The 13,300-nt window shown below is 39.7% G+C and overlaps 1 protein-coding gene across 2 annotated transcripts in view; it reads right to left on the bottom strand.

Moving 5' to 3' along the window:
* BMP7 (bone morphogenetic protein 7) overlaps nt 1–8,484 on the bottom strand; it is a 56,423-nt gene extending 47,939 nt beyond the window's left edge. For both annotated transcript variants that reach the window (XM_074969804.1, XM_074969805.1), the window contains exon 1: nt 7,685–8,484. In XM_074969804.1, the coding sequence (XP_074825905.1) occupies nt 7,685–8,138 (454 nt within the window). In that variant the 5' untranslated portion in view covers nt 8,139–8,484. The remainder of the gene's footprint in view (nt 1–7,684) is intronic.
* Between the last annotated feature and the right edge of the window lie 4,816 nt (nt 8,485–13,300).

Raw genomic sequence — 13,300 nt, 5'->3', positions numbered from 1 at the left:
TGATCTCAGTGCAAATCTGGAGTAACTCTACTTAAATTAATGGAGTTTCACTGATTTTTATACCAATGTAAATCAGATCAGCATTATATCCTGAATACTGTCCTGAAGCTCTATCCATGAGAGTATGGGCTTCAAAAATAACCACCTGAATTTTCATAAATATGTCGCAAAAAGAAAAGGAGTACTTTTGGCACCTTAGAGACTAACCAATTTATTTGAGCATAAGCTTTCATGAGCTACAGCATCGTGAGCTATAGCTCACGAAAGCTTATGCTCAAATAAATTGGTTAGTCTCTAAGGTGCCACAAGTACTCCTTTTCTTTTTGCGAATACAGACTAACACGGCTGTTACTCTGAAACCCATAAATATGTCAAGATACATTTTTTTTTTTTAGGAAAGATAAAGCCTCTTGTTTTTACACTTATACAAAAAAAAATCTAGGTGGCAGATAATCTGATGGCATAACTCTATTGACTTCAATGGAGTTATGCCAACAGAGAATTTGGCTCTACAATCTTTACACCACATTGTTTATTTGTCCTGAGGTTCAGATATTTTGATACCAGTAATCTTTCATCACTGAGGGTTCTCCATATGAAACATGTCTTGCATTAAAATATATCACATTTTTGTCAAACAAAATATTTTGTTAAATTCTGCTTGTTGCAAAGACAGGAATTCAATGGTAGTTCAACAACCTGGATTCAAATAATCATGATAAGCAGTGACTAATAGGATCTGGTTCATGTTTTGATTATTTGCAGTAAGGGAAACCTTTTCTCTTAACAACTAATTTCTAAGATTAGGAAAGAAAACTATTTGAAGCCCCAAAATAAAATACCGTGTGCTGATTATTTCTGTATAGGCAAAAAGAAAAGGAGGACTTGTGGCACCTTAGAGACTAACCAATTTATTTGAGCATGAGCTTTTGTGAGCTACAGCTCACTTCATCGGATGCATACTGTGGAAATTGCAGAATACATTATTATATACACAGACACCATGAAACAATACCTCCTCCCACCCCACTCTCCTGCTGGAAATAGCTTATCTAAAGTGATCATCAAGATGGGCCATTTCCAGCACAAATCCAGGTTTTCTGTATAGGGATGCTTGATCAGATTCAGAATTCAGTTATCCTGGTGTAAATCTGGAGTGAGTTTAATGTAGTTACTTTAGATTTTCATTGGTGTAAATGAGTGTAAGGGGATAGATCCAATGGAGCTATGACAATTTACGTTGCTGAAGATCTAGCCAGAAATCAGTTCCTAGGCCCCAATCATATAAACATTTGTGCTTGTCCTTAGCTTTATCCATGAGAGTTGTCCCATTGAGGAGTCCCACTGACTTCAGATGTTTACAAGATCAGAACCTTAGTTCTGAAACTAACTTTTAAACATACAGTCCACTAATTTCTTTTAAAAGGTGATACTTTTTACAATTAATAACTTAAATATGTATTTTTATCTAACTGAATATTTTGGCTCTGGCTTGGAAGAAGTTGACTGTATTTGGTAGGGAATTAAAAATACTATGTCCTCCTAATGATGTATATCACCAGATAACCTCTCTGTCTGGCCACTATTAATATTTCCTTAACTTATTCAGTCACTCAGATGACTTCATCCATCATCTCAGTATTTCGCTGGTATTCATCAACTTAGAATAACTTAGATATGTAAAACTAAATGTGTTACATTTTAACCACATATTAGCAGTTTCTATATAAATATTAGCATTTCTTCACTTAGTCCAAGGATAGAAACCATATTAGCACTACCAACTTATTTGATTTAACCTAACTAAAAACAGAGGCTCTTGCAATTTAATATATTGATTTTACCACTGGGACTTAAATCTTTTATAATAAGTGTACACAGCTGCACCACTCACCCTCTGCCACTTTTAAACCTAATCCCCACATTCCTCCTGACAATAACATGACAGGATCCACACATCCTTGTATTAGCCTTAACCCCGGTGACACTGCCAGAATGTATTAAACTAAAACATAGCAATGTTCTATTTAAAAGAAGCCTGTCAACAGCCCTGACTAGGCTTTAATAGTTAATCTTTTTTTTTAATTAATGTTTCCAATCATTTGTGCAACCTTCCCCACCCACAAAATTGTTCCAAACTGTACTCAAGCTTATTTACAAAAGAAAACTTATAGCTTGATTTTCATGATGTATGCTAACAGGCTGTTAAACTTAGTCTGAAGAGAGAATGGTAGAGACAATTCTCACACAAGCAAAAGGGGGGGTGGGGGGTTCTAAGAGACGGGCAGCATATCCTAAAACAATGGTTTATAATACAGTGTTTGGCACTTCTATAAAGCAAGGCACTGTAATCCTTACTTGAGGGGAAAAAAACAACCACCTCTCACTGTGGGATCGCAAGATCTGGTCCTCAGGGCTTGTTTTCTTCAAATTACCTTACCTTACATTGTGGCTGTTTTAAACTACAGGTCCTGTTAAGGGCTTCAGCTTCCAGGGATACTATGCATGGGAGCAATGAAGAGAGTATGCTGCTGTGGCCAAAGTTACATCCTTTGACAAGGAGCAGACAGAATGGACCAGCCCTCCAGTCCCATCCATGCCGGCTTGCCAATGTAGCCATTGGAAGAGCAAGGACTAGGATTGTGACTTTGTCCTGCACAGAAGTACAAGGGAATGAGAGGCCTTCATTCATGTTCCCTTTCCTACCCACTTCACAGAGTCAGCTACAGTCCGTACCCTAAATAATGAGTCAGTCTGCGCAACTCCCGTGTGAGGCAGTTAACTAACTGCTAGTCTCATTTCCCATTTTACAGACAAGGAAGCTAGAATGAAATTCAGTGTTTTCCTGCAGGATTGGTCTTTACATTCCAAGAATACTGGATAGCTCCTTGCTACACAGACACAATATTTCATTATTTTTGTTTGAGGTCATTTGCTACAAACTTTTCCCCATAAGGTAATTCCACACCACCTAAGCATTGGCGGATCCATACTGTCTGAAACTATCACAGGGCATACCTGTTCAGGCTTGAGAACTGTAATAGTACTAGAGGGCAGCGGTGGAGGGGAGGGGGAATCTGATGGTTTGGCCTAATATATGGACCAAATCATCTGATCATGAGCAGACATTCAGGACCAAGATTTAATCTGCTTTGTTTCAAGTGGGAGATACTCGAAGATCAAAAGTTCAAATCCAGGTCAAATATCCTTGAAAATCTTTGATTTATATAAGCAGGAAAATGAGGTTTAAAAGAAGTGATTATGAAAGGGTTACTAAAAACACAGCTGTACACGTACTTTTATATCTAAGACTCTCTAAAGCAAAACCGTGTGACATCTATATTAACCTTTGGCTGTACACCAGTGAAGGCCTGTAGTGAGCTGGAATGCAAGGCAGCCCCTTCCAAATTTTAACACAAGCCAGGTTACAGCTGCAAATGCCTGCAGCCCGTGCTCACTTTATAAAGTATTCCCCAAAGGAAATTTTTTAACTGTTATAGAATCTTTTTCTAATACCCTACAGTGTTAAAGCCTGTTATTAAAGGGCAAAGAGATGGTTCTCTATGCCAAACACTTGTCAACAAAAAGGATAGCCAGATGGTATGAAATAAAATGAAACTTAGGGGCTCTTCAGCTTCTTGATTTACATTAACAAAAGCCACTTTCACATGCTTCTTCCAAGAATGACTAATTTTCTGTTTTTTTATCTCATTTTTTCAAGGATTAAACAATTTTGCCCATTTTATAATCAGCTATGAGACAAATTAACTGATTGCACATCACTCATGCTGAGTCTTTAAAAAAAAAAAGTCAAGGAAGGACTATTTACTAAGTCAAGACTATAACATAAATACAATCCAATTATTTTTAGAAAAAAAGCTTGCTGCAGCCTAGGAGATGTTTTCTCATTGGTTTCTGTTTATGAATTTTAAAATTAAGGTTTCAGAGTAACAGCCGTGTTAGTCTGTATTCGCAAAAAGAAAAGGAGTACTTGTGGCACCTTAGAGACTAACCAATTTATTTGAGCATAAGCTTTCGTGAGCTACAGCTCACTTCATCGGATGCATACTGTGGAAAGTATAGAAGATCTTTTTATACACACAAAGCATGAAAAAATGGGTGTTTACCACTACAAAAGGTTTTCTCTCCCCCCACCCCACTCTCCAAACACTTTTTCTTTGAAATGAAATCCAGAGGAATAAAATTTATAGTAATACCGTTGTAAGTCTGGTCATTATTTATTTGAATGAGGTATTCAGACCTATGTGGCCTAATTCTGCTTTTGTTTACATCCAAGCCTATTCCTGACACAGCCCCATTCCTCGTCAGTCTTACTACCGGTGTAACTGAGAACAGAAACTGGCCCTTGAGTTAACTGGATCTAACGCTATATCTAGTTAATTATCAAGCTATTCTAATAATGCTACTTGCTCGATATAAACCTAGTTTGTTTCAAGCTACACTTGAAATAAAGCACCTGTATTCTGATTCCTAACCACTAAGGTCAAATGTAAACTCTTTGAGCAAATTCAGCCCTGATTTAACTCCACAGAAGTCAATGAATTTATCTCCTCTTTCATATCTTGTAATTTATTACCATATGTAAAGCCTTTTAAGCCCAACAAAAATGGTCTTTCTAGATGGATGGAGAAACATGTTCAAAGAGAGAAAGTATATCAGTAGACTAACCTTTGGAAGTCACACAGATCTGCAATAACATAGCTTGTTTACTGAAGCTTAGATTTAGTAAAGACTTCTCTACTTACTCTCACTTTCCTCATTACTAAGATGCACATTTTATTAAGCTGTGACACTTCCCCATTGTGCTGGCTTTAGAATGTAATCAAACCCTACCTGTGAAATACAATGCCCACAGAGTATCTCTTACAAAACTAGGACACAGTTTAATACAGACTGCATTTAGCAATTCAGCTCTGATTTAAATGGAATCATTGTAGAAAGCTTTAAAAAAAAAATCAGTCTACAATAGATCTAATTTTCACTGTATGTCATAGAAAACTGTTCATACTAAAGCAGGTGTTGTGTTTGACTATAAATGTGAGCTAGTAGCTAGTCTAATTCATTAAGAAGTCCATAAACAAGCCAGGCTTTGTCCGATATAGATGAAAGAACTATGACTATAATGGGATGAAAGGTGTGCACAGTGATGAAGAAAGCTATTGCAGATCTATGTCCTTTTTAAACTTGTCCTGGCATGCACTGTTGACAGGGGAACAAAACAGTACAGATAAACCTCTCAAAAGTGCCTTGTTGGTAATAATTCCACCTGTCTATATAAAACCATTGACGATGGCCTACCTTCTGACTAATGACTGGCCATCCTGACAGCAATTAAATAAAACTATAATGGACCATTTTGCTTGAAGAATACTTTTATGCTTTCTAAACTAACTACACAAGCCAAGGGTTGTGATGGAGTGCATAATAATCTTAATGTTACATTTTAACTTCTGTTTACATATATTCAATCGCTCTGATGTGTTCTGTGATACTCTTATAGAAAGGAGCTATCCAAAAATTGTTCTATATTGTATAATAAGTTGACTAATTTCACTATAATTACACTTTGGGCTAAAATGTTTGTGTGCAATATAATTTACTTTAAGGCCTGAACCTTAATCTGTTTTATACAAAACTTCCATGGACTTCCAAGATGACCTTTCCTTACATAATGAGTATGAGACTGGGTTCCTAGAGCTTTACTTATGAAAGCTATATTGAAACTAACTTTGCTTTTTATAAAGGATATAATTATTCCCCTGGAGATAAATGTTTCTTTATCTGGAGTTGACTCATATTAATTACTTATCCCTTTCATAAAATCCTACTTTTACAATATAAAAAGAAAAGTGTGAATTTTAGTTTCATTATTTCAACATCTTTTGTTTTCTGTTAGAGCTTATTGAGTGTCCCTGCATTCTCAGCCTTAGGCTGTACTTTATACTTAAAACTAAGGTACCAGCAAGCACAGTGTTAACATGATTTCTTATCTTTAAAATCTAATATTTGACCACCAACTGTAATTTTGGATGTTCAAATATTTGTTTTTAAAATGTATTATTGATGATTGGTTTAAATATCTAAAAGAGATTAGACAAGCATTACAATTCTAAATGGAACCTATTATCACTTTCAAAAAAGTGGAGACCCTGGTCAAATGTAGCTCATAGAGCCCTCCTGTGAGGCTCATGGTATTTAATATGGATGTGTGACTCATGGAAACTGGAAGTCGAGCATACAATACTCCATCTCCAGGTATCACCAAGATTGCAATGGAATGGTAACTGTATATAATCATAACTATTCAACTGTGTGGCATAGAACTTATACTGCTACTAGTGATTCTCCTTTAGATCAAGTGCCAGGAGAAGGATTATGGTTCAATTTCTGTTGCCACCATGAAGTTCTAGGTGGCCATGGTGTGACACATAGTGACAACTGTTAAGTCCTAAACAATGATGGATTTTTTTACAGTATTAAAGATAAGGGTGCTTGCAATCTGTACCAGTTTATGTATTTTTATGCATCAGGTGTATCCCTCTTGCATCTCATTAAGGCAAAGTTTGAGTTGATCCTGTTTTGAAACTACGGTTCAGATTTGGTCTTGAAATTGTAGACACCAATCTGTACATTCAGTGGTTTCAGAGCCACACGTGATGAGTGCTAAAACTGGATACAGCAAACTCCGACCTATAATTATATATTTAAAATAGAACGCTGGCCCTGACAGTGTTTTACTCAAATCCAGAGCAGTTAGTCCAAAAGACCATACAATCTACAGCAGACAACCAGAACTCAGCTTGGACCATGACATCCAATTAGAGGCCTAGTGCGCTATGCACAGCGTGACAACTTTCACGTCATTTGCATAAACCCATCCACATGTGCTTGTGAAAGAAGGCAAATTAGCTGCCTAAAACTGCGGTCAATAGAAAGAGCTGCAGGAGTAAATAAGGATTTACCACTGAATCCCTCTCAGCCAATTAAGAAAACAGACTCTCAGTAGCTTGGCCTTTTCCATTTACTTAATGCTGTCTTCCCCACTTCACTGGGCTCTATCCATTTACAGCAGCACTGGTGCCATTGTGATCCTGTACATGCCTCCAAGCCCAGTGCTTTGAACTAAGCGGCAGCTTATGGGCTTGTGCTGGTTTCGCATCTTCTTTGGAGGTTCAATATGCAGGCCAGACCCGTTCTTGCAAAGACCCACCCCAGAGACCCCCAGCTCTGGGACAGGGAAAATAACTAGGAGGAGGAAGAATTGGGCATGGGGGGTGAGAGCTGATTCAGCACAACAAATGAGCTTGTAAAAATCCTAATGATGTGAAATAGAGACTGAGCCCTGCCCAGCTGAATTTCAATATTACTGCCATTTACATATCACATAAAAAAGTAGCTTTTCCTCTGGCTACTTATTTTCCCTGCCCTACCATCGGAGCCACCTGCCACTAGGGCCACCTGTGCCCACCATTAGAGACACTTGGCTCTATCAGAGACACTTGTGCCATCAGATTCTTGTCCTCCTTTTGCTCATAAAAGAGATCTGCCCCATCTCACCCCCAGGCACTAATCCCAATCTCAGGCACTCCCTCCCCCGCAAAAAAAAAAAAAAAAAAAAAAAATCTCGTCCCAGAGCTCCCCGGGACTGGGGTTAGAGACTCACCCAGATTCACGAAGCTCATAACCATGTCTGCCTCAGTGAGGAAGTTGCTGTCCTGTAGGCTGGCCAGGGGTGGCCCCTGCGTGCTGAAGATGGGCTTGTAAGGGTAGGAGAATCCCTCTCCTTCCTCCCCTGCTGCTCCTGCCGTCTCCTCCTCCACCGACATAGCATTGTAGAGATCCAGCATGAACATGGGGGCAGAGTTCTGCTTGCCGTGCAGATGGGGCCGGGGTCGGTGGGGCAAACCCAGGATGGAGAGGATCTCCCGCTGAATCTCCCGGCGCTCCTGGCTCCGCAGCCTCCTGTGGATGAAACTCGAGTGCACCTCATTGTCCAAGGTGAAATCAGCCAGGATGCAGCGCAGCCACAAGAAGGGAGCAGCAGCCCACAGGACCAGCAGCCAGGAGGCAGGCTGCCTGAGCCACACCACATGCATCTCTCTCCTCTCCTCCTTCATGCAGCTCCCTGTGGAGGGGAGATAAAGAGAGCCAGTGCGCTGGGGAGCAGGAATAAATACTTTACCATTAAAGCCAGCTCGTGCCTGCCCCACAAAGTTCTGATCACTTGGGTTGAGAGGGGAGATCCAGCTTCAGTGCACTCATGATAAAAGTCTGGCTCTGGGGGAGGTTGTGTAGTTTGTAAAATCCATGTGATATGAAAGAGATAAATGGAAAAGATAAATCCTGAGTGTTGCTTTCCACCCTCTCCTTTAGGGTCTGATCTCTTTCTCTCTTTCTCTTCACTTCTCACAAGCTGTCTAAGTACTGTTTGAAATGCTGCTTTGCAGACAGCACTGGCAGCAGGAGGTTGTATCTTGTGGGAGGAGCAGGCAGCAAAACTCAACACACACACTCTCTCTCTCTCCCCCTCTCCCTCCCTCTCTCTCCAAACTGCTTAGAAAAGAAAATCCATGTTACTGCCTAGAGCAGAAACATCTGATCAGGTTGCTTTTCAGGATGTTTATGGAAGCTGCTGGATTGGAAAAAAGGGTGAGCCATTTCTAAGTAGTTAAATTAATGTAAACATGATTAAAGAGAAAGCACCCAAGGGGGAAGGGGTGGTTTATGTACAGGGAAAGGGGGGGGCAATCCTTTGAGACAATTTGTATATATATAATAACACTGTCCAGAAAGGGAAAAACAATAAATGCATACATTTAAAATTTAATGATAGAAATATAATAGGCAGAGAGACTAGGGTCACTTTTTCCACAGGCAAGTGGGGAGCAGGGGGAGTTAATAAGGAAGTGTCACAGAAGACTGGGGGACTATGGGATGATAGAGAAACTTTAAAATTAATAACAATAACATTTACATGATTTTGAACCATCAGCTTCTGCACATTGCTAGTTTATGTCACTATATTTTCTTACTACTCTCCTGTCACCCCTTCCCATTCTATTGTCTATGACACTCACTTGTTGAATCTTGACTTAAACTGGATTATCAAGTGTTAAAAGCAGGGAGCCGTGACTGTCTTTTACTACTTATCAGTACAACCTCTAGCACATTGGGGCCCATGATTGGGCCCTTTGGGATCTACTGTGATATAAAAAAAAATAATAATAGTTAGTCACCAACTTTAACTACTGCTTCCCAACAGTTACTTGAAAAGAGAGGAGTGAAAATAATTCACAGTATATGCTGACTTTCAAATTCACTCTTAGGAAGAAAGGGGAATGAAGAAAGTGGGTCAGTTGCACTCATTTTGACAGTATATGCCTTTCATGTTTCTTGATGAGTCTATCATACACAAAAGTCTCAATACTTGATCCTCAACACTACACGTTCTTCATCTACAAACACTTATATAGCTCTGTGTATTTAAAGCATCATATAAGCAGTAACTAGCTATTTCGCATCAGAGGCCTATGAGAAGGGGATGGCCTGAATAGAAGAGGAAACAGCGGCATATAGATTCATAGATACTTAGGTCAGAAGGGACCATTATGTTCATCTAGTCCGACCTCCTGCACAACGCAGGCCACAGAATCTCACCCACCCACTCCTGTGAAAAACCTCTCACCTATATCTTAGCTATTGAAGTCCTCAAATCGTGGTTTAAAGACTTCAAGGAGCAGAGAATCCTCCAGCAAGTGACCTGTGCCCCATGCTACAGAGGAAGGCGAAAAACCTCCAGGTCCTCTTCCAATCTGCCCTGCAGGAAAAATTCCTTCCCGACCCCAAATATGGTGATCAGCTAAACCCTGAGCATATGGGCAAGATTCACCAGCCAGATACTACGGAAAATTCTTTCCTGGGTAACTCAGATCCCACCCCATCTAACCTCCCATCACAGGCCATTAGGCCTATGTACCATGAATATTTAAAGATCAATTAATTACCAAAATCATGTTATCCCATCATACCATCTCCTCCATAAACTTATTGAGTTTAATCTTAAAGCCAGATAGGTCTTTTGCCCCCACTGCTTCCCTTGGAAGGCTATTCCAGAACTTCACTCCTCTGATGGTTAGAAACCTTCATCTAATTTCAAGTCTAAACTTCCCAATGACCAGTTTATATCCATTTGTTCTTGTGTCCACATTGGTACTGAGCTTAAATAATTGAAGTAAATCACCCCAATGTCACCTAGTGAGTAAGTGATGTGATAGAGTCAGAATTAAGATTCCTAATTCCTAGCGCTGTGCTCATTCCTCTGGACCATGTTGCTTCTCAAAACTCCTAAATCAATGAGTTTTGGGTGCCCAATGGAGGTGACAAGAATGAGCTCTCAAAATCTTGTATACTACCTGAGAAGCACTGCCAACCAGCTGTCAAGCAATGGGAAGGAGTGGGTAATTTACATAAAGCTTGTTTCTTGCTTCTGATCTTCCAGAGTCCCTTCACTTTGACTTAACTCTGTGATTTCAACTGCCTGCAATACAACACACAACTTTATTTTGTGTAACAATGTTTATACAAATCTTGGGCTTGATCCCAAGAAGTGCTGAGTACCCACAACACCTCTGAAAATGAGGCCCTTTCTGTGTGAAAATGCTTGCCAAGTGTATAACTGAAATAGATTTGACAGTGATTTTTTTCCCTTCATTTTGTTTCCTTTGTGCATTTGACAGCACCATGTCACTTCCACTGTTTCTCTTATATAGCCAGTTGGTTCCCATCTTCTTTGTGCGTGGGTCTTTCACTCAGCAACAGGGGAAGGAAAAACATCTTAAAAATAGGAAAACATGATAGTCAAACCATCAAAATTGGCAAAGAGGACTCAAGAATTTGCTCCAACCCCTCACACAGAGACAAACACCTACAAGATCTCTATCAAGCATTCTTACAACTACAATACCCACCTGCTGAAGGGAAGAAACAGATTGACAGAGCCAGAAGAGTACCCAGAAGTTACCTACTACAGGACAGGCCCAACAAAGAAAATAACAGAATGCCACTAGCCATCACCTTCAGCCCCCAACTAAAACCTCTCCAATGCATCATCAAGAATCTACAACCTATCCTGAAGGACGACCCATCACTCTCACAGATCTTGGGAGACAGGCCAGTCCTTGCTTACAGACAGCCCCTCAACCTGAAGCAAATACTCACCAGCAACCACACACCACGCAACAAAAACACTAACCCAGGAACCTATCCTTGCAACAAAGCCCACTGCCAACTGTGTCCACATATCTATTTAGGGGACAACATCATAGGGCCTAATCACATCAGCCACACTATCAGAGGCTCATTCACGTGCACATCTACTAATGTGATATACGCCATTATGTGCCAGCAATGCCCCTCTGCCATGTACATTGGCCAAACTGGACAGTCTCTACGTAAAAGAATAAATGGACACAAATCAGAGGTCATTTATTTCTCTTTGTTTTCTCTTTGTTTTTCCTATATATTCAGCTGGTTAGGTTGCCTATTTTTGACTTTAAGCAAGTGTATCCGTTTAATATTGGATATGTCCTTTCTTGAGGGGTGGGGAACATTGGGGGTATGAGCTGCACTTCCGTGGGAACAAATCAGATGATTTAATGAGTTCATTAATTAAATTATATAATTGTATTGCTTTCTTCTATGGTCCTATTCTTCATTTCCTATCTAAACTGCAAAGCAAGGCAGAGATTGAGAATGAAGTAGAGAGATGACGTTGTGGACAAGCAACTGGGCTTTTATGAAAGGGGATTATTATAAGAATCATGTTTCAGAGTAGCAGCCGTGTTAGTCTGTATTCGCAAAAAGAAAAGGAGTACTTTGTGGCACCTTAGAGACTAACCAATTTATTTGAGCATAAGCTTTCGTGAGCTACAGCTCACTTCATCGGATGCATAAGAATCAGTGAACCAAACTCTTTCTTTGAAGCAGCTGCGGGTAATGCCTCCACACGCTTCCCTCCCCTCCATACATCCTCCCAAAATGTTTAGTTTGTGGTTGTAAACTAGTAAGTACAATACAGTACAATAGATGCATGACACATATATATAATAGTCCACATGCCACCGCTTCTTTACCTATCACTCATGATGCTAGGGGGATTCTTTATGAGTGTGGGTTGGGAAAGGGAATCTATTAGAGAATTCTTCTCACATCACATGCCTAATCCCTCATTGACATCAGTGGGGTTATGGGTTATAAACAAGAGCAGAATTTGTCCTGTATGTGCAATAAAGGATAATTCTGTATAGACTGAAATGGGCTCAAACTTCAATATTAGGATCCAGTTTTGGGTTTCAAACACTCACCAATCTATATAGATTATAGTCTGAACCATCATTATTATGGATTCCATCTTTTTTCCCCCATCATACATTGCATACTGTTTAAACTCATTTCATCTGCTCCCTGCAAGCTATCTCTCAAGCACTGCAGGCATATTGCTGGAAATATTGGCAGCCCATATCATCATCCTCTTTCTCCTCCTTCTTCCCAGGTCAATTAAAAAACCAGTTTTTCCTCTTACTGCTCTCTTCTCCCTTTCTCCTCCTCCTTGTTAGAGAGGGAGAGCTGAATGCTCATGATGAAGCAATACCTGCATGTTGGCAGTTGTTGTTTCAGATCATTTCTTTAGATAAAAAAAAATTCCAACTGATTGCCTCTTTCTTGAGGGTTACATGTTACCAGATTAGCTACTTTTTGGTCTCATCATGAATTGAATGTTTTTATCTGTTTTCTGTATTAGCTACAGCTCTTCTTGTTTGTGCAGGTAACTGCACACTCTTGATGTGTGGAAGAGACAACTTCAGAAATAAAGGGCCCTATTTTAAAAAAAATTGGGCACCCAAAATGCACATGCAATTGCATGTGCCTAGTCTGCATGCACTATTGCCATGATCATAAATGCAAATTGGGAAAATACCTGCCAATGGCTCATTCTGGTCATTTTCATGCAAAGTTCCCCTAAATAAAGTAACTACGCTCAGATTAGGCAAACAGTTTCATGCCTAACTTGTTTAAAGATCAGGCCCAAAATATATTATTTTCCTTCCTCCTATTTTTCTAAATCAAGTTCAAGCTCCATATCCTTCCAGTTTGATGCCCTCCTCCTAACCATTTCTATTTCCTACCCATTTTCCCATTCTGAGCTTTGCACCTTCCCACCTCTTATGCCTGGAACAAATTCCTCTTCCTAAACACTGAGCATCTTTTCTTTCTTCCTCCA

The sequence above is a fragment of the Natator depressus genome, chromosome 13, assembly GCF_965152275.1.
Source record: "Natator depressus isolate rNatDep1 chromosome 13, rNatDep2.hap1, whole genome shotgun sequence".
NCBI lineage: Eukaryota > Metazoa > Chordata > Testudines > Cheloniidae > Natator > Natator depressus.
The sequence above is the reverse complement of the archived record's forward strand: the minus strand, read 5'-3'. Positions and strand labels throughout refer to the sequence as shown.